At 43.2% G+C, this 23,019-nt stretch overlaps 1 protein-coding gene across 1 annotated transcript in view; it reads right to left on the bottom strand.

Moving 5' to 3' along the window:
* Positions 1-1,680: 1,680 nt before the first annotated feature.
* Positions 1,681-23,019, bottom strand: part of LOC120993955 (glycoprotein-N-acetylgalactosamine 3-beta-galactosyltransferase 1-A-like) — a 28,308-nt gene continuing 6,969 nt past the window's right edge. Inside the window, exon 2 of the mRNA XM_040422417.1 lies at positions 1,681-1,899. Coding sequence (XP_040278351.1) covers positions 1,681-1,899 — 219 coding nt within the window. The remainder of the gene's footprint in view (positions 1,900-23,019) is intronic.

Below are 23,019 nucleotides of genomic sequence, written 5' to 3' on the forward strand. Positions count from 1 at the left end.
TCAGGGTCACCTTAAACCAAGCCAGCAAGGAAACACAATACATAAAAAGACTTATCTGAGCAAACAGCAGCAGCCTCCAGCAGTGAACACTTCATCCAGGAAGTAGTATAAACCGCAAAGTGAGGCAGTATGGGAGGGAATATAAAGGGAGACGATTAGTCTAAATAGGTGACACCTGGGAGAAGGAAAGGAGATGACAAAGTGAAACCAAAACAAAGAACGTCATGCAAGAGTTAGAGAAGGACGTCTGCCAGACCTTCTCACAGAACTGGCGGTGACATTCTCCTTCCCGGGCCGACGCATAGTGAATCGGGTGCTGACCATCCTTCTACATACTTCTAAATGAAAGACCGCGGTCTTACATTTAGACCTTTTTCTATTTCTAAAACAGATGTTGAAAATGGTGACTGAGACGGACCTACTAACCGTTGCTCTGCTATATGCGCCTGAATTATGCCTAATTTAGGTGTATCTCAGCTTAATAAATGACCCCCAATATTTTTAAAAGTGTTCTGCAGGCTACACATATGGATGACTTGTCAGTATCGGTGGAGGTTCCACAGTTGGCATCCTCACCGATCAGGTGTTTCGGCCCACTGTGGCGGAAACTAACAGTGTATAGAACAGGAGCAGAAGACTCTAGACTCTGTGTAGTTTCCAGCACTGGCATACTAAAGTTCATCTTCTGTTCACTTCAAGTAAATGGCAGTTGTGCTGCAGTACCGGGGCACGGCCACTACACAGTGTACAGAGCTGTCTACCTCAATCTATACTTTCCAGCTCCATAGAAGCCTGAAACAGCTAGTCGGTGGGTGTAGGATCCACACCTATCTCATATTGTCATCAACGACTCAAGGCCAGAGAACAAGTTTGTGTCCATCTTTTGTTCTCAGACTCCCAGCCTGTATAGACATTAGTACACAAAATTTAAATAAAATAGTATTAGTTACTAAATTCGTAATAATATTAGTGTTGATCACAAATATTCTAATCGCAAATTTTTATCACGAATATTGGCACTTTGAGAATTCGTGAATATCTAGAATATAGTCCTATATCTTCATAATCGTGAATATTCTAGATTTTTTTTCATCAGTACCCATGATACCTCACTACTTCTTGCTTGTGGGCCAATGAGAAAGCTGCAATATCTTTGACTTTAGGAGTAGTGTTGATCGCAACTTTTCGTATCGTGAATTTTTATCGCAAATTTTCCGATTGCCAATTTTCGCAATCAAGAAAATAATGGCTGGAGATCACAAATTCTCAAATTCGCGAATATATGACGAATATTCGCCCAAATATTAGCGCTTATCACTGATTAATATTAGTACAAATTAGTGTTAGTTATTCTAAAGTCTATTGCGCATACAGCAAATATTGTATAACTTATCTCAAAACAATCTCTCTAAAAATATTTGACAACCGGCTTTTTAATGCCATATACAGTAGTGTTAAAACTAAATTACGAGTGCAGATTTGTTACACTGACACTTAATATTATATGTTTAAAAATCATTTGTGCAAAATGAATCGGAACAGGAACTGAATAGAGGAAATACTTTACCAAAGCAATGTATATCATAAAAATAATTTCAAGTCTGTTCACAGGGATAAATGCAGTAGGAGGCATTCAAAGAGGAAAACTGGAAGTGTTCCACATATTGTCATTACTAGTCTTTATACATATTCTTTTGTAGTTGTCAACAGTGGTTCTGCTGTTTCAGAAACATTTGCACTGGAATTTTGTCGTCTGAAGAATATTTCTGGCAATGGGGGTTGGAAACGATACTGATATCCATATGCTCTCAGATGGTAGGTAAAATACTCTAAGGTGTGCATGAGCTCAGCATCAACATAGTGATAAGATATGGCCAGGTCTGAACAGCATTGAGGACCCTAGGAAGAACAATAAAGAAAGTTATAATAAGAAATTAAGCATTTTCATAAAAAAATAAAACATCGAAAGAGTTGAAGAACTAAGAAGTTACTGTGGTAAAATAAAAATAAAAAACTTCAGCAGGTACTTAAAATTTTTATATAAAACTTGGATTTAGTGTTGAGTGAATCGAAGCATTTGAAATTAAATTTGATCTGAAGTTTAGGAAAAATTTGATTTGCCACGAATTCGAATTTCCTCGCATTTTTTTGTGGTAACGAATCAAATTTTTCTAAAATGGTGGCTGCACGTGTTACAAAGTGAAAGTAAGAAGCCTGTGAACACAAGATCACCCATAATGCCGTGCAGCCAGCCAGTCCGCAGTGATGTCCACAACCCTATAAAAGCCTCAGACAGCGCGGTCTCCACCATTTCACTGTTAGCTGAGCTTAGGGAGAGACATGACAAGTGCTTATGCGCTATGGACAGTGTTGCAGAAAACAATTTAAAAAAGAATACTGGTAGAGGGAGAGTGCAGGGGCAGATCAGAGACAGGACAGGGAGATCATAGGGAGAGTTTTTGAAGACTGTAGAGAGAGTATAAGGAGATAGCAGGGACACTGCAGGTTGAATGTAATCACTGCATGCATCTTGTTCAACTGCTGTCACATTCATAGTTAATCTGTTATTTTATACATAGAGTTACTGTGCATTAGACTCATTATTAAAGGGCAGTCTAATATATTGCTGCATTTATCTTGTTGAACTGCTGCCACATTCTTATTTAATCTGCTATTTTATACATAGACTTACTCTGCATCAGACTCAGTATTAAAGGGTGGTCTAACATATCGCCACGTGCATCTTGTTCTACTGCTGCCACATTCTTATTACATTACTGATACAGTTACTGTACACTCTGGCCAATAGACAGTTGCCTGGGCCCTCCAAAGGAACTGGCAGTGGCAAAATGTTGCTGTAGCCGGCAAATGTAGCAGCAGATGAAGGGGGATTGGTAGCAGCCACAGCAACAGGCCAGAGTTGCCACTGTCACCCAGCGGTTGTGTTTTCACCAAAAATCCAGCTGTACTGGAATGGATGACTCACTCTTCAACTTTATCTCAGGTGACAACAGATACACACAGCCAGGAATCAGTGGGTTCCCCTGACACCATATTTAGTTGGCATGACCCAGGAACTGCTGTAGCTGGCCAGCTAAGACCTGTCCTAGGTTGCTAGTATAGCTTTATATGTGTATACAGCTAAACCTGCTAATAACCTTAATACAGTTCCTATGTTTATGTGTTAAAGACAAAAGCAGAGTTATTTACTGTGACATCATGTTTTGGATGTCATATAACTGTTATATTTTGTGTTCACAGAAGCAGAAAAAGACAATATGCCTTTAAGATTCATTTTGTAATGTAAGGTAAGCTCAGTGACAGCAGAAGCAACAGAAAGCATAGTGTTAATCTGTTGTTGCTGGGCAGAAGTCTAGACCAATCACAGCCAGCTTCTCACACAGCAAGAGTTTTCACCAATCACAGCCAGCCTCACACACAGCCTGTCTGGGAATTCCCCCAGCTCCTGCTGCTAGAATCATTATTTAACAAAATCACAGAAATATAGTGGCCAATATGGGGTAACTGCTCAGACCCCAAACACTGTAGCGTGTTTCTCATTGGGGGAGCAGCCCCACCGCATGTGGACTGCAGCAAACGACCATCCCCAGCAAAAAATGCGTACAATGGAGGATGCCGGCGCGGTCCACATGCACCACAAAGGCATCCTACACAAAATGGAGCATTGTGCGGTAGGACCATAGTTAGCGTAGTGGTAGGATCCCTTGCCATGCTGAGAGACTGTGACGTGGTGCATGAGGGGCTCTGATGTGTTCCTGACAGGAATATATTGGCAAAAGTCTCAGCTTTTAATATCTGCTTGTATGACTAGCTAGTATAGTCAGTGGCATATCCGTTTGGTGCATTTTTTTCCTGTGATTTATAGAATCATTAGTTACCAGAGACAGGAGCTGAAGAGACATTCACTCCACTGAGTCCAGTTTTATGGGAACAAGAGGCCAAAATAGGTATTTAAAACAGTTATATAATTTTCCTGACGTTAGTTTTGGTTTTAGAACTGTATAATGAACTATATATACACTCACCTAAAGAATTATTAGGAACACCATACTAATACGGTGTTGGACCCCCTTTTGCCTTCAGAACTGCCTTAATTCTATGTGGCATTGATTCAACAAGGTGCTGATAGCATTCTTTAGAAATGTTGGCCCATATTGATAGGATAGCATCTTGCAGTTGATGGAGATTTGAGGGATGCACATCCAGGGCACGAAGCTCCCGTTCCACCACATCCCAAAGATGCTCTATTGGGTTGAGATCTGGTGACTGTGGGGGCCATTTTAGTACAGTGAACTCATTGTCATGTTCAAGAAACCAATTTGAAATGATTCGAGCTTTGTGACATGGTGCATTATCCTGCTAGAAGTAGCCATCAGAGGATGGATACATGTTCTCATTCTGTTTATGACAAATTCGGACTCTACCATTTGAATGTCTCAACAGAAATCGAGACTCATCAGACCAGGCAACATTTTTCCAGTCTTCAACAGTCCAATTTTGGTGAGCTCGTGCAAATTGTAGCCACTTTTTCCTATTTGTAGTGGAGATGAGTGGTACCCGGTGGGGTCTTCTGCTGTTGTAGCCCATCCGCCTCAAGGTTGTGCGTGTTGTGGCTTCACAAATGCTTTGCTGCATACCTCGGTTGTAACGAGTGGTTATTTCAGTCAACGTTGCTCTTCTATCAGCTTGAATCAGTCAGCCCATTCTCCTCTGACCTCTAGCATCCACAAGGCTTTTTTGCCCACAGGACTGCCGCATACTGAATGTTTTTCCCTTTTCACACCATTCTTTGTAAACCCTAGAAATGGTTGTGCGTGAAAATCCCAGTAACTGAGCAGATTGTGAAATACTCAGACCGGCCCGTCTGGCACCAACAACCATGCCACACTCAAAATTGCTTAAATCACCTTTCTTTCCCATTCTGACATTCAGTTTGGAGTTCAGGAGATTGTCTTGACCAGGACCACCCCCCTAAATGCATTGAAGCAACTGCCATGTGATTGGTTGACTAGATAATTGCATTAATGAGAAATAGAACAGGTGTTCCTAATAATTCTTTAGGTGAGTGTATATGTGTTTACTTACAGTTCCACCAACTGCAAATTCAAATGGTCAAATACAAATTGCAAGCATACAATTGCAAGCATTAATATGTCATATTGCAATCCAAATTGCATACAAGCATACCAGATCATACTCAACCAATCTGCAAGTGGAACTATTAGTTAGACCTCAGATATAGCTCTCAGAGAGATCATAAAGTGTTTAAATAACTTAAAGTGAGAATACAGATACTCAAGAGAGAAATATATCCACCATTTTATGTTGAATGACAAGATTGAACAGTTGAACCACCATTTTAATCATACCGCCATTTTGTGATACATTGTTAAACAAGTGTTTTGAACATGGACTATCTGCTGAGGAGGTGGCAGTCTTCTATATGAAAAAAAAGTTGAAGTTAATAAAGCAGTTATTTCAAGCATTTGGTGTGCTCTTTAAACCCACTGTTTCCATAGAACGGCACTAGAAGAATTACAGAGTAACAGACAGTCTGGTTGGACTAAAAAAGTTAGAGATATCAAAATTCTTCTAATGCCACAGAGCAAAAGGCACTTCACAGTGCTGTGCCTGCCACAGTGGAACTATTACCCTCAGAGGGCGAAGCGATAGCGCTCCTCAAGTTGCACAGAAAAGAGTGCATTAGAGCAGTGGAGGGCCAGCATATACCGGCGTGCGGCAACTGTTCACTGAGTGAGTAAGCAAAGACACCTCAGCCGAGCTACCACAGAGGCCATAGAATGTGTGCATTAGTCAAACTGCAGCCGACCCTTAAAGTGGCAGAACGGCAAAGGCAAGAAAGTCAGAGAAAGAGCGCCAACCCTCCTGCGATCCTTAGAGAGAGAAAGAGACACCAATGGGAGGCAAAAGTCCAGAGCTAGAATGCCCGCAGTGCTATCCATGAAAAGGCCATGTACTGCAGCCAGCTAGTTTTTCCGCCACTAGGCCCAAAGCCTGCAAGCAGTGTATCCAAGCCAGTGCATCGCAAGTCAGCACAGAGCATCGCAAGTCAGCACAGAGCATCGCAAGTCAGCACAGAGCATCGCAAGTCAGCACAGAGCATCGCAGGTCAGCAAAGAGCATCGCAGGTCAGCACAGAGCATCGCAGGTCAGCACAGAGCATCGCAGCTCAGCACAGAGCATCGCAGGTCAGCACAGAGCATAGCAAGTCAGCACAGAGCATAGCAAGTCAGTGCAAGCATCGCAACACATCAAGAAAAGACACGTCTCCTTTAAGACTGACATTTGTTCCTGGTCTTCAGAATAAGGTCAGAGCTTTCCTTTTATTACGGATGTAGTAGAGTTAACACTCATGATTTATAAAACGTGTTATCTAAATGAAATGTGTTAAGCAAACACCTTCAATTGCTTTTCAATGGCTTTTGTCTTAAGATAACGCAATGAGTTAATAAATTTGAGTTAAGAGCTTGAGTGCTAACCCTGCTACATCTGTACTTATGACTGCACATAGGTTTTGGCATAAAGAGACATTTTCGTGTTCAGGAATAAAAGACTTTAAAGTAAAACAAAGGACTGTTTGTAGTTTATGGACTCTAAAGTATTTAAAGTGAAAGTCATTTATTGCCTACATTTATCGCTGTTACATTTAAAGTGAAAGTCATTTATTTCTGCATTTGTCAATATTGCATTTAAAGTGAGAGGCATCTTATTATTTGTATTGATTGTTATAGTATTTAAAGTAAAATGTCTGAGCCTAGTATTACCATGCCACTATTACAGGATGCGAAGATAGATAGAGTAGAAGTTGAAGAGCAAGGGAACCTGTCTGAGGTAGAAGAGTCTGATGCAGCATTAGTCTTGCCTCAAACAAATATAGCCCAAGCAGTTGAACTAAGACATTCATCACGTGCCAGAAAACCGACCTCAAAGATGCTGGAAAATTTGGAGCAAGAAGCAGCATTAAAAGAGAAAAGGTTTGCCTGAATGTATGAGAGGTGGAAATTATACATTAAAGACATTCGTAGAAAGCTAAAGCAAGAAAGTATAAAAAGGAACTTGAGTGATATGGTAGAGACGGTAGAAGAATCTGAATCAGAGCTTATAGCAGCATATGTCAACATGTGGTCATCTACAACACCTTCCCAGGATATTGTAAGGAACATGGACACATGTACTGCAGTCACTAAAGATTTAGTAAAGCTCATGAGAGAACTTTCATCTGCAGCTATGATGAAGTTAAAGCAAGAAGTAGAATGAACAAGCTTTTTATGAGAGACTATGCTAAATCCTTAGGTGGAGCCACAATCTCAAGTGGGACTTCCTTCGCTAGCAGAAGTGCCAGACACATTTTAGAGTCCTCAAGTACTTTAGCCAAAAGAAAGGAATTGGTTGAACAACTTTCTGTCAAGAGAGCAGAAATTGAGATAGAAGCTGCTATTGAAGCGCAACGCTAACAGATGAAAAATCTGGAAAGGCAGAAAGAAGTTAAGATCATGGAAGCCAGAATCAGAGTATACAAAGAGGATATGAATCAGAGTAGTCATAGCTTCAAATCTGTACTAAGTAAAGAGGCAGACTCCTACTTTCCTTCATACGCCCAGGAGGATGGAAGGGAATCCCCAGCATGTAGTGGAGAAATAAGTTATTATTCTTCCATCCCTGCTCATAAAAACAGAGAGGCCTAGTCCAGTGTTAGGAAAAAGGTCTGTGAATTTACCCTCTATCTCTACCAGAAAAGATAAAGAAATTATTTAGAACTAAGTGAGAAAATAGAACCGGATGATTCTATTTCTAGATGTCACGGCAATGCTCAGGAGAGTGTTACAACCATTGTCCCAGCAAGACAACAGAGAACAGTCCTAGCTAGACTTCCCGTTCCTGAACCTACTGTATTTTCAGGAGACATACTGAAGTTCATAGAGTGGAAAGCAAGTTTTGAAATAATCATTGAGCATCATTGCTTCAGTCCAGTTGACAAGTTATTCTACCTTCAGAAAAATGTTGGTGGGGAAGCAAAGGAAGTTCTTGAAGGTAACTTCTATAGAAGAGACGAAGAAGCCTACAAGAAAGCTTGGGAAAAATTGAATGCAAGATATGGTCATCCTTTCTTAGTACAAAGAGCCTTTAGAGAGAAACTGAATAACTGGCCTAAAATAGGTTCTAAAGAACACTTCAGACTCCATAAGTATGGTGACTTCCTGCAAGCATGCAGCAATGCCATCCCACATGTTCAAGGACTGAAAAGTACTGAACGACTATCTAAAAAAAACCAGGATGCTAACTAAGCTACCTGAAGAAGTGGCTTCTAGATGGAATCGCTATGTGACTGAACAGTTAGATCTAGGCAAGAACTTTTTTTAAAGTTTTAAAGAGTTCTCTGAGTTCGTAAATAAGGAAGCACGGATAGCATGTAATCCAGTAACATCATCTTACGTCTTAAAATCCTTAGAAGAAAGGCCAGCAAGAGAGATAAGATGCACAAGAGCAACTAGCTTTGCAACCAACACAGCAGCTAAAGGTCCAGATACCTACAAGAGCAAGTTCAAAGTCACTACTGGGATCAGTAGAAAGACAGAACCGACAAATCTTCAGACTACCTTCAAGTGTATGTTCTGTGGAGAGAACCACTCCATACACAAGTGCCAGCAATTGAACGAGAAGTACCTAGATGAAAAGAAAAGGTTTATACTGGATAACCAACTGTGTTTTGGATGTCTAAGAAAAGGCCATGTTACTAAGGAGTGTAAGAAAAGAGCCACATGCAGCATTTGCAAAGGACGCCATCCTACACCACTACATGAGGAACGTCCAAAGAAAGATAAATCCTCAATACCTAAAGATACTGAGGAAGGAAATAAAGTATTGGTATTCTGTTACAGAGTGAGGTAGGGAGAAAGCAACGGCACATCAATGGTTGTACCAGTGTGCATTTCAAATCCTAAAAGGAGGAACAAGAAGGTATACGCCTATGCGCTACTGGATGCCCAGAGTGATGTCACCTTCATTGATCAAGAAATCTGCAATAAATTACAAGTGGCTACAGAACCAGTGAAGCTCAAACTCACCGCAATGACGGGGAGAGACACTTTAGTGAACAGTCAAAGGGTCAAAAGACTGAGAGTTAAAGGACTTCATTCAAACTTCCCATTAGATCTACCTCCAGCTCATACAAAAGACAGTATACCTTGTGGGGATTTACTCTGGTAGACAGGCTAGCGGATGCAGTAAAAGAGGCAACCACAAAGTCTTTAACTTAAACAGTTCAGTGTTTTATTCACACATAAGGAAAAACAAAAAAGTAACGGTTTGCAGTCTTGGTGTTTGTTCACACCATAAAAAGTCCACAGAACAAATGCCTTCACCTGGTAATAGCAGGCTTTAGGGCCTGTTTCCCAGCAGGCGTCTCTCAGCCCTTTAGCACGGCGCAAGTTCTCAGTTCCCAAACACACAGAGACTGACAGCACTCCATTGTCAGAGAGGAGTAATCCACACCAAGCTGAGACTGCAGGCCGGGGTTGATATAGGCCAGTAAAGACCCGGCCTGGAACGTGGGGAGAAGCGACCCACCCAGCACTTTGGCTACTCCCAGTAAGAGCCGGCCCGGATCGGCTTTACAGCCATACTAACAGTAAACAGTGTCAATCAGCACTAGCTGCCGCTGATCCTTGAAATTACCAGCTCTTACCTCACCGAGGCCAGGAACCTCGGTGACACATACCTTCCATCAATAACGGCCCCTTGCGCCTTATTACAACCTCTAGATCGAGATCGCATACCTACCTGTGAAACAGACAATAAATGGGAGCACCTATCTGTCATATTACATGAAATGTCCCCGCTGAAGGAGTTTGGTGTTGGACTGTTGATTGTCCCGAAGCCTTGGTTCCACAAAAGGTAATCACAGGAGGAAAGGGTGAACTATACGCTGTTCACACACAGCAGATTGCAAACTCAAGACAGGTGATGGGATTGTGTCATCAAATATTTGTCCAAGAGTTACCAATAGAGTTGAGCGAACACCTGGATGTTCGGGTTCGAGAAGTTCGGCCAAACTTCCCGAAAATGTTCGGGTTCGGGATCCGAACTCGACCCGAAACTTCGCCCCTAACCCAAACCCTATTGAAGTCAATGGGGACCCAAACTTTTCGGCACTAAAAAGGCTGTAAAATAGCCCAGGAAAGGGCAAGAGGGCTGCAAAAGGCAGCAAAATGTAGGTAAATCCCCTGCAAACAAATGTGGATAGGGAAATGAATAAAAAAAAAAATAATAATTAACCAATATGAATTGGAGAGAGGTCCCATAGCAGAGAATCAGGCTTCATGTCACCCACCACTGGAACAGGCCACTGTGAGATATTTAGGCCCCGGCACCCAGACAGAGGAGAGAGGTCCCATAGCAGAGAATCAGGCTTCATGTCACCCACCACTGGACCAGGCCACTGTGAGATATTTAGGCCCCGGCACCCAGACAGAGGAGAGAGGTCCCATAGCAGAGAATCAGGCTTCATGTCACCCACCACTGGAACAGGCCACTGTGAGATATTTAGGCCCCGGCACCCAGACAGAGGAGAGAGGTCCCATAGCAGAGAATCAGGCTTCATGTCACCCACCACTGGAACAGGCCACTGTGAGATATTTAGGCCCCGCACCCAGACAGAAGAGAGAGGTCCCATAGCAGAGAATCAGGCTTCATGTCACACACCATTGGAACAGGCCAGTTTACGATATTTAGGCCCCGGCACCCAGACGGAGGAGAGGTTTATTCAACTTTGGGTTGCCCCGCAATATAATGGTAAAATTAAAAAAAGAGGATTGAATGAAGAAGCGCCCTGGAGTACAAGAATATATGGTTAAGGGGAGGTAGTTATAAATGTCTAATCTGCACAAGGGATGGACAGGTCCTGTGGATCCATGCCTGGTTCATTTTTATGAACGTCAGCTTGTCCACATTGGCTGTGGACAGGCGGCTGCGTTTGTCTGTAATGACGCCCCCTGCCATGCTGAATACACGTTCAGACAAAACGCTGGCCGCCGGGCAGGCCAGCACTTCCAAGGCATAAAAGGCTAGCTCTGGCCACGTGGACAATTTGGAGACCCAGAAGTTGAATGGGGCCGAACCACCAGTCAGTACGTGGAGGGGTGTGCACACGTACTGTAACACCATGTTAGTGAAATGTTGCCTCCTGCTAACATGTTCCGTATCAGGTGGTGGTGCAGTTAGCTGTGGTGTGGTGACAAAACTTTTCCACATCTCTGCCATGCTAACCCTGCCCTCAGAGGAGCTGGCCGTGACACAGCTGCGTTGGCGACCTCTTGCTCCTCCTCTGCCTTCGCCTTGGGCTTCCACTTGTTCCCCTGTGACATTTGGGAATGCTCTCAGTAGCGCGTCTACCAACGTGCGCTTGTACTCACGCATCTTCCTATCACGCTCTAGTGCAGGAAGTAAGGTGGGCACATTGTCTTTGTACCGGGGATCCAGCAGGGTGGCATCCCAGTAGTCTGCACATGTTAAAATGTGGGCAACTCTGCTGTCGTTACGCAGGCACTGCAGCATGTAGTCGCTCATGTGTGACAGGGTGCTCAGAGGTAAGGATAAGCTGTCCTCTGTGGGAGGCGTATCGTCATCGTCCTCCGCTTCCCCCCAGCCACGCACCAGTGATGGGCCTGAGCTGCGTTGCGTGCCACCCCGCTGTAAACATGCTTCATCCTCATCCTCCTCCACCCTCCTCATCCTCGTACTCTAGTAGTGGGCCCTGTCTGGCCACATTTGTACCTGGCCTCTGCTGTTGCAAAAAACCTCCCTCTGAGTCACTTCTAAGAGACTGGCCTGAAAGTGCTAAAAATCGACACCTCTTCCTCCTCCTCCTCTTCCTGGGCCACCTCCTCTTCCATCATCGCCCTAAGTGTTTTCTCAAGGAGACATAGAAGTGGTATTGTAACGCTGATAACGGTGTCATCGCCACTGGCCATGTTGGTGGAGTACTCGAAACAGCGAAACAGGGCACACAGGTCTCGCATGGAGGCCCAGTCATTGGTGGTGAAGTGGTGCTGTTCCGCAGTGCGACTGACCCGTGCGTGCTGCAGCTGAAACTCCACTATGGCCTGCTGCTGCTCGCACAGTCTGTCCAGCATTTGCAAGGTGGAGTTCCACCTGGTGGGCGGAAAGGCCGAAGTTACGCTGTAGCGCAGACAGGCGAGCAGTGGCAGGATGTGAACGCCGGAAGCGCGCACAGACGGCCTGCACTTTATGCAGCAGCTCTGACATGTCGGGGTAGTTGTGAATGAACTTCTGCACCACCAAATTCAGCACATGCGCCAGGCAAGGGATGTGCGTCAAACCGGCTAGTCCCAGAGCTGCGACGAGATTTCACCCATTATCGCACACCACCAGGCCGGGCTTGAGCCTCACCGGCAGCAACCACTCGTCGGTCTGTTGTTCAATACCCCGCCACAACTCCTGCGCGGTGTGGGGCCTGTCCCAAACATATGAGTTTCAGAATGGCCTGCTGACGTTTACCCCGAGCTGTGCTGAAGGTGGTGGTGAAGGTGTGTGGCTGACTGGATGAGCAGGTGGAAGAAGAGGAGGAGGAAGCCGAGTAGGAGGAGGAGGCTACAGGAGGCAAAGAATGTTGCCCTGTGATCCTTGGTGGCGGAAGGACGTGTGCCAAAGAACTCTCCGCCTGGGGCCCAGCCGCCACTACATTTACCCAGTGTGCAGTTAGGGAGATATAGTATCCCTGGCCGTGCTTACTGGTCCACGTATCTGTGGTTAGGTGGACCTTGCCACAGATGGCGTTGCGCAGTGCACACTTGATTTTATCGGATACTTGGTTGTGCAGGGAAGGCATGGCTCTCTTGGAGAAGTAGTGGTGGCTGGGAACGACGTACTGTGGGACAGCAAGCGTCAGGAGCTGTTTGAAGCTGTCTGTGTCCACCAGCCTGAATGACAGCATTTCATAGGCCAGTAGTTTAGAAATGCTGGCATTCAGGGCCAGGGATCGAGGGTGGCTAGGTGGGAATTTACGCTTTCTCTCAAATGTTTGTGAGATGGAGAGCTGAACGCTGCCATGTGACATGGTGGAGATGCTTGGTGACGGAGGTGATGGTGTTGGTGGTACATCCTCTGTTTGCTGGGCAGCAGGTGCCAACGTTCCTCCCGAGGCGGAGGAAGAGGCCGAGGCAGCAGCAGAAGAGGTAGCAGGGGGAGCCTGAGTGAGTTTCTTGTTTTTAAGGTGTTTACTCCACTGCAGTTCATGCTTTGCATGCAGATGCCTGGTCATGCAGGTTGTGCTAATGTTCAGAACGTTAATGCCTCGCTTCAGGCTCTGATGGCACAGCGTGAAAACCACTCGGGTCTTGTTGTCAGCACATTGTTTGAAGAACTGCCACGCCAGGGAACTCCTTGAAGCTGCCTTTGGGGTGCTCGGTCCCAGGTGGCGGTGGCCAGTAGCAGGCAAACTCTCTTGGCGGCGGGTGTTCTGCTTTTGCCCCCTGCTCCCTCTTTTGCTACGCTGTTGGCTCGGTCTCACCACTGCCTCTGAACTCTGAAAGTCAGTGGCACGACCTTTATTCCATGTGGGGTCTATGACCTCATCGTCCCCTGCATCGTCTTCCACCCAGTCTTCCTCCCTGACCTCCTGTTCAGTCTGCACACTGCAGAAAGACGCAGCAGTTGGCATCTGTGTTTCGTCATCATCATAGACGTGCTGAGGTGGTATTCCCATGTCCTCATCATCAGGAAACATAAGTGGTTGTGCGTCAGTGCATTCTATGTCTTCCACCGCTGGGGAAGGGCTAGGTGGATGCCCTTGGAAACCCTGTCAGCAGAGTCTTCAAACAGCATAAGAGACTGCTGCATAACTTGAGGCTCAGACAGTTTCCCTGATATGCACGGGGGTGATGTGACAGACTGATGGGCTTGGTTTTCAGGCGCCATCTGTGCGCTTTCTGCAGAAGACTGGGTGGGAGATAATGTGAACGTGCTGGATCCACTGTCGGCCACCAAATTGACTAATGCCTGTACCTGCTCAGGCCTTACCATCCTTAGAACGGCATTGGGCCCCACCAATTATCGCTGTAAATTCTTGCGGCTACTGGGACCTGAGGTAGTTGGTTCACTAGGACGTGTGGCTGTGGCAGAACGGCCACGACCTCTCCCAGCACCAGAGGGTCCACTAACACCACCACGACCATGTCCGCGTCCGCGTCCCTTACTAGATGTTTTCCTCATTGTTACCGTTCACCACAATAAGAAAAAAATTATTTGGCCCAATGTATTGAATTCAAATTCAGGCCTTTTTTTTACAGGCACCTAACACTATCTGGCTATCTATTTATGTACCGTATTACACTAATACAGGCACAGCAGTAACCACAGATTTAGGGGAATATAAATTGTAGGCCTAGTATTTAGGCCCTGGATGAAAGGTATCCTTTTACAGACAGGATTAAACTTGGGGATGCACGGTAGAGTGTGAAGTTGTTGAGGATGACCCTATCAGCACTTGAATTTGCACCTTGAATGTAATATACCCTTTCACGGACAGAAATACACTATGAAATGCTCAATAGTGCGTGCAAATTTAAAGGCTTATGCTTTCAGCAATTGTAATTTAACACTTTGTGTAATATGCCCTTTTACGGAAAAAAATACACTTGGAGATGCACGCTTAGTGTAATATACCCTTTTACGGACAGATTTACACTTGGCCTGCAACAGCAGAAACCACTGATTTAGGGTATTGCTATTTTGGGAATTTAATTTCAACCCAGAACAAAAACTATGCTTTGACGGACACTAAAAAACTTGTCCAGCCACAGCAGTAACCACAGATTTAGCTGAATATAAATTGTAGGCCTAGTATTTAGGCCCTGGATGAAAGGTATCCTTTTACGGACAGAATTAAACTTGGCCTGCAACAGCAGAAACCACTGATTTAGGGTATTGCTATTTTGGAAATTGAATTCCAACCCAGAACAAAAACTATGCTTTGACGGACACTATAAAACTTGTCCTGCCACAGCTGGAACACCAGATTTAGGGTATTGCTATTTTGGCAATTGAATTTCACCCCCAAAAAATATATATCCTTTGCTAGACAGCAGACAGTATTACACTTGGCTAGTCACAGCTGGAACACCAGATTTAGGGTATTGCTATTTTTGCAAGTGAATTTCACCCCTCAATAAAATATAAAAAATTCTATCCTGAGTTTCTAGGGGTGACAATAAGCACAGCCAAGCCCCTGATGTAGGATATAGCAACAAAAAAAAAAAATACTATTGATGGTTAAATGGACTTGGTGGCAGCTTGTGTTGGCGCACCACAAGACACAAAATGGCCGCCGATCACCCCAGAAAAAAGTGACAGAAAAACACTCTGGGCAGGCTAAAAACAGTGAGCAATTAACTAGCAGAAGTTGAAAGATTCACAGCTGTAGATCGATCACGTCATTAAGTGTTTTGTCTGAATTAATCCCTGCCTAATCTCGCCCTAACAGCAGCTGCATCCTCTCCCTACACTAATCAGAGCAGAGTGACGTGCGGCGCTACGTGACTCCAGCTTAAATAGAGGCTGGGTCACATGCTGCACTGGCCAATCACAGCCATGCCAATAGTAGGCATGGCTGTGATGGCCTCTTGGGGCAAGTAGTATGACGCTTGTTGATTGGCTGCTTTGCAGGCTTTCAAAATGCGCCATAGAAATCGCCGAACAACGAACCCGAACCTGAATTTTTACATAAATGTTCGGGTCCGTGTCACGAACACCTCAAAATTCGGTATGAACCCGAACTATACAGTTCGTGTTCGCTCATCCCTAGTTACCAACTGTAAGTCCAGCAAAAGTAATCAAGTTCCTTGAATCCAACTTTGCAGACATAAGTTCTAAAGATAAGAGTGTATCCCAAGAAGACAAAGTTCATACACACTCTAGAAGAAAGTATTCAGCAGAATCAACAAGGTCATCTTGAAATGCCCTTACCTTTTAGAGAACGACCTCATCTGCCTAATAACAGAAATCTTGCCCTGGCAAGATTGAAATGTTTGAAGAAATGGATGGGAAGAGATCCCAAACTCAAGAATGATTATTTGAAATTCATGGAAGGCATCCTTGAATAAGGACATGCAGAGAAAGTTAATAACTAACCTAAAGGAGGAGAATGGTGGTTGGGGTGAGATGGTGTTGCATTGAATGATCATCTACTAAAAGAACCAGATCTTACAAACACTCTGCCTGGAGTACTCTGTAGATTCAGAATGTATTCCGAGCGGTCATGTGTGACATTGAAAAGATGTTCCACCAGTTTCATGTGAAGAATGAAGATAGAGACTTCCTGAGGTTCCTATGGTGTGAGGACGGAGATACAGATTCAGAGCCAGCAGAAAACAGAATGAAAGTACACTTGTTTGGAGCAGCATCGTCTCCATTTTGTGCTAATTATGGTATGAAGTACCTGGCCAATCAGAATGAAAAGGATTGCCCATCAGCAGCAAATTTTTGGAAGAAAAACATTTATGTAGATGATGGCCTCATAAGTCTAGTGTCCACAGAATCTGCAATCAAACTAGTGAAAGAAAGCCAAGAGTTATGCGCAAGAGGAAACCTGCGCCTTCACAAATTTATCTCAAACAACAGAGAGGTACTGGAATCGATCAGTGACTCTGAACGTGTATCAACAATGAAGAATGTAGATCTCAATTATGATCCTCTTCCAGTTCAGAACGTACTTGGATTGGGATGGAATGTAGAGAATGACAAGTTCTTTTTTGAACTATCTATTGAAGACAAAGTTGCAACTAGACGTACCATTCTTTCCGCAGTGGCTTCTATATATAATCCATTGAGATTCTTGGCCCCAGTAATCCACAAAGCAAGAGAAATACTACAAGAATTATGCAGACAGAAGTTGGGATGGGACGAGCCCATATCTAAAAATTTGAGGCCAAGGTGGGAGAGTTGGATAAGAGACTTGCAAAACTTGAGAGAAGTTCGGATCCCCAGATGTTTTGGACCTCATGATTTCGGAAAGTACAAGAAAATAGAACTTCATCACTTTTCAGATGCCAGTAGTTATGGTTATGGTCAGTGCTCCTACATCAGAGTGATAGGAGAAGAAAAGATACACTGTGCCCTGGTTTTTGGGAAGGCCAGAGTTGCACCTACCAGTATTCAGACAATACCAAGACTTGAACTGACAGCAGCTGTTGTTTCAGCATCAGTAAGCAAGTTTCTGAAAGAAGAATTGGAGTTAAAAAAGGATGAAGACAGACTAGTAAGAAGAGTGTTGTTACAAATAAGAGACCCAAAACTTGACAAAAATGGAAAACGTCTCACTACTCCACTCAGGTTGCAACGTCCTATGCAGAAGTTAGTTGTTCTACTTGAGAGTGATAAAAGACACTTGAGAGTTGAGAACCTGATGTAAAATTCCCTAAATTCATGTTCAAGTCCTACCACTAAGAACATAGAATTATAGGTAATTTTGGTGGGAGTGTAGCTGGCCAGCTAAGACTTGTCCTAGGTTGCTAATATGGCTTATATGTATAGTCGTGGCCAAAAGTTTTGAGAATGACACAAATATTAGTTTTCACAAAGTTTGCTGCTAAACTGCTTTTAGATCTTTGTTTCAGTTGTTTCTGTGATGTAGTGAAATATAATTACACGCACTTCATACGTTTCAAAGGCTTTTATCGACAATTACATGACATTTATGCAAAGAGTCAGTATTTGCAGTGTTGGCCCTTCTTTTTGAGGACCTCTGCAATTCGACTGGGCATGCTCTCAATCAACTTCTGGGCCAATTCCTGACTGATAGCAACCCATTCTTTCATAATCACTTCTTGCAGTTTGTCAGAATTAGTGGGTTTTTGTTTGTCCACCCGCCTCTTGAGGATTGACCACAAATTCTCAATGGGATTAAGATCTGGGGAGTTTCCAGGCCATGGACACAAAATGTCAATGTTTTGGTCCCCGAGCCACTTAGTTATCACTTTTGCCTTATGGCACGGTGCTCCATCGTGCTGGAAAATGCATTGTTCTTCACCAAACTGTTGTTGGATTGTTGGAAGAAGTTGCTGTTGGAGGGTGTTTTGGTACCATTCTTTATTCATGGCTGTGTTTTTGGGCAAAATTGTGAGTGAGCCCACTCCCTTGGATGAGAAGCAACCCCACACATGAATGGTCTCAGGATGCTTTACTGTTGGCATGACACAGGACTGATGGTAGCGCTCACCTTTTCTTCTCCGGACAAGCCTTTTTCCAGATGCCCCAAAATATCGGAAAGAGGCTTCATCGGAGAATATGATTTTGCCCCAGTCCTCAGCAGTCCATTCACCAAACTTTCTGCAGAAGATCAATCTGTCCCTGATGTTTTTTTTGGAGAGAAGTGGCTTCTTTGCTGCCCTTCTTGACACCAGGCCATCTTCCAAAAGTCTTCGCCTCACTGTGCATGCAGATGCGCTCACACCTGCCTGCTGCCATTCCTGAGCAAACTCTGCACTGGTGGCACTCCGATCCCACAGCTGAATCCTCTTTAGGAGACGATCCTGGCGCTTGCTGGACTTTCTTGGACGCCCTGAAGCCTACTTACCAAGAATTGAACCTCTTTCCTTGAAGTTCTTGATGATCCTATAAATTGTTGATTGAGGTGCAATCTTAGTAGCCACAATATCCTTGCCTGTGAAGCCATTTTTATGCAACGCAATGATGGCTGCACGCGCTTCTTTGCAGGTCACTATGGTTAACAATGGAAGAACAATTATTTCAAGCATCACCCTCCTTTTAACATGTCAAGTCTGCCATTTTAACCCAATCAGCCAGACATAAATGATCTCCAGCCTTGTGCTCGTCAACATTCTCACCTGAGTTAACAAGACGATTACTAAAATGATCTCAGCAGGTCCTTTAATGACAGCAATGAAATGCAGTGAAAAGGTTTTTTGGGGATTAAGTTAATTTTCATGGCAAAGAAGGACTATGCAATTCATCTGATCACTCTTCATAACATTCTGGAGTATATGCAAATTGCTATTATAAAAACTTAAGCAGCAACTTTTCAATTTCCAATATTTATCTAATTCTCAAAACTTTTGGCCACGACTGTATATACAGGGAGTGCAGAATTATTAGGCAAGTTGTATTTTTGAGGATTAATTTTATTATTGAACAACAACCATGTTCTCAATGAACCCAAAAAAACTCATTAATATCAAAGCTGAATATTTTTGGAAGTAGTTTTTAGTTTGTTTTTAGTTTTAGCTATTTTAGGGGGATATCTGTGTGTGCAGGTGACTATTACTGTGCATAATTATTAGGCAACTCAACAAAAAACAAATATATACCCATTTCAATTATTTATTTTTACCAGTGCAACCAATATAACATCTCAACATTCACAAATATACATTTCTGACATTCAAAAACAAAACAAAAACAAATCAGTGACCAATATAGCCACCTTTCTTTGCAAGGACACTCAAAAGCCTGCCATCCATGGATTCTGTCAGTGTTTTGATCTGTTCACCATCAACATTGCGTGCAGCAGCAACCACAGCCTCCCAGACATTGTTCAGAGAGGTGTACTGTTTTCCCTCCTTGTAAATCTCACATTTGATGATGGACCACAGGTTCTCAATGGGGTTCAGATCAGGTGAACAAGGAGGCCATGTCATTAGATTTTCTTCTTTTATACCCTTTCTTGCCAGCCACGCTGTGGAGTACTTGGACGCGTGTGATGGAGCATTCTCCTGCATGAAAATCATGTTTTTCTTGAAGGATGCAGACTTCTTCCTGTACCACTGCTTGAAGAAGGTGTCTTCCAGAAACTGGCAGTAGGACTGGGAGTTGAGCTTGACTCCATCCTCAACCCGAAAAGGCCCCACAAGCTCATCTTTGATGATACCAGCCCAAACCAGTACTCCACCTCCACCTTGCTGGCGTCTGAGTCGGACTGGAGCTCTCTGCCCTTTACCAATCCAGCCACAGGCCCATCCATCTGGCCCATCAAGACTCACTCTCATTTCATCAGTCCATAAAACCTTAGAAAAATCAGTCTTGAGATATTTCTTGGCCCAGTCTTGACGTTTCAGCTTGTGTGTCTTGTTCAGTGGTGGTCGTCTTTCAGCCTTTCTTACCTTGGCCATGTCTCTGAGTATTGCACACCTTGTGCTTTTGGGCACTCCAGTGATGTTGCAGCTCTGAAATATGGCCAAACTGGTGGCAAGTGGCATCTTGGCAGCTGCACGCTTGACTTTTCTCAGTTCATGGGCAGTTATTTTGCGCCTTGGTTTTTCCACACGCTTCTTGCGACCCTGTTGACTATTTTGAATGAAACGCTTGATTGTTCGATGATCACGCTTCAGAAGCTTTGCAATTTTAAGAGTGCTGCATCCCTCTGCAAGATATCTCACTATTTTGGACTTTTCTGAGCCTGTCAAGTCCTTCTTTTGACCCATTTTGCCAAAGGAAAGGAAGTTGCCTAATAATTATGCACACCTGATATAGGGTGTTGATGTCATTAGACCACACCCCTTCTCATTACAGAGATGTACATCACCTAATATGCTTAATTGGTAGTAGGCTTTCGAGCCTATACAGCTTGGAGTAAGACAACATGCATAAAGAGGATGATGTGGTCAAAATACTCATTTGCCTAATAATTCTGCACTCACTGTACAGCTAGACCTGCCAATAACCTTAATACAGTTCCTATGTTTTTATGTTAAAGACAAAAGCAGAGTTATTTGCTGTGACTTCATGTTTTTGGATGTCATGTAACAGTTATATATTCTGTTCACAGAAGCAGAAAATATAATATGCCTTTAAGATTCATTATATGAATGTAAGGTAAGCTCAATGACACAGCAGACGCAACAGAAAGCATAGAGTTAAACTGTTGTTACTGAGCAGGAGTCTTGACCAATCACAGCCAATCTTACACTCAGCCTGTCTGGGAAATCCCCTAGCTGGAATCATTATTCACCAGAGAGAGTAGCTGAACAGACACACAGTTCCAGTCAGAGTTCAGTTTTATGGGAACAAGAGGCCAAAATAGGTATTTAAAACAGTTATATAATGTTCCTATTGTTAGTATTGTGATTAGAACTGTATACTGAACCAGTTATGTGTTTACTTACAGTTCCACCAAATTGCGAACAAATTGCAAATTGCAATCGGCAAAGTGCTCAAAGCAATTATATAGAACAAACTGCTCAAAGCAATTGTATAGAGCAAACTGCAAACCAAGTAGAGCAAGTAGAACTATTGGTTAAACCTCAGATATACCTCTAAGAGAGATCATAAAGTGCTTAAAATAACTTAAAGTGAGAGTACAGATACTGAAGAGAGAAATTTGTACATGGACTATCTGCTGCGGAGGCGGTAGTGTTGTTCAGCCAGGTCCATAAATATTGGGACATTGACACAACTCAAATTTTTTTTGGCTCTATACACTACCACAATGGATTTGAAATGAAACCAACAAGATGTGCTTTAACTGCAGACTGTCAGCTTTAATTTGAGGGTATTTACATCCAAATCAGGTGAACGGTGTAGGAATTACAACAGTTTGCATATATGCCTCCCACTTGTTACGGGACCAAAAGTAATGGGACAATTGGCTTCTTAGCTGTTCCATGGCCAGGTGTCTGTTATTCCCTGATTATCCCAATTACAATGAGCAGATAAAAGGTCCAGAGTTCATTTCAAGTGTGCTATTTGCATTTGGAATCTGTTGCTGTCAACTCTCAAGATGAGATGAGTTCAGCAACACCAAAAGACCCGGAAGACCACGGAAAACAACTGTGGTGGATTACCGAAGAATTCTTTCCCTGGTGAAGAAAACATCCTTCACAACAGTTAGCCAGATCAAGAACACTCTCCAGGAGGTAGGTGTATGTGTGTCAAAGTCAACAATCAAGAGAAGACTTTTCCAGAGTGAATACAGAGGGTTCACCACAAGATGTAAACCATTGGTGAGCCTCAAAAACAGGAAGGCCAGATTAGAGTTTGCCAAACGACATCTAAAAAAGCTTTTACAGTATTGGAACAACATCCTATGGACAGTTGAGACCAAGATCAACTTGTACAAGAGTGATGGGAAGAGAAGAGTATGGAGAAGGAAAGAAACTGCTCATGATCCTAACCATACGACCTCATCAGTAAAGCATGGTGGTGGTAGTGTCATGGGGTGGTTATGTATGGCTGCCAATGGAACTGGTTCTCTTGTATTTATTGATGATGTGACTGCTGACAAAAGCAGCAGGATAAATTCTGAAGTGTTTCGGGCAATATTATCTGCTCATATTCAGCCAAATGCTTCAGAACTCATTGGACGGCGCTTCACAGTGCAGATGGACAATGACCCAAAGCATACTGAAAAAGCAACCAAAGAGTTTTTTAACCCCTTAGGCACCGGACTCATTTTCAACTTAAGGACAGGCCTTTTTTTGCAAATCTGACCAGTGTCACTTTTAAGTGCTGATAACTTTAAAACGCTTTGACTTATCCAGGCCATTCTGAGATTGTTTTTTCGTCACATATTGTACTTCATGACACTGGTAAAATGAAGTAAAAAAAATATATTTTTATTTATAAAAAAATACCAAATTTACCAAAAATTTGTAAAAAATTTCAAATTTCCAAGTTTCAATTTCTCTACTTCTATAATACATAGTAATACCTCCAAAAATAGTTACTACTTTACATTCCCCATATATCTACTTCATGTTTGGATCATTTTGGGAATGATATTAAATTTTTGGGGGATGTAACAAGCCTTAGAAAAGTAGAAGCTAATCTTAATATTTTCAGAAATTTTCAAAAACCCAATTTTTAGGGACCAGTAGTCACTTTACAAGGCTTACATAATAGAAACCACCCAAAAATGACACCATTTTATAAACTACACCCCTCAAGGTATTTAAAACTGATTTTACAAACTTTGTTACCCCTTTAGGTGTTCCACAAGAATTAATGGAA

Source organism: Bufo bufo, chromosome 3 (assembly GCF_905171765.1).
Source record: "Bufo bufo chromosome 3, aBufBuf1.1, whole genome shotgun sequence".
NCBI classification, from domain to species: Eukaryota; Metazoa; Chordata; class Amphibia; order Anura; family Bufonidae; genus Bufo; species Bufo bufo.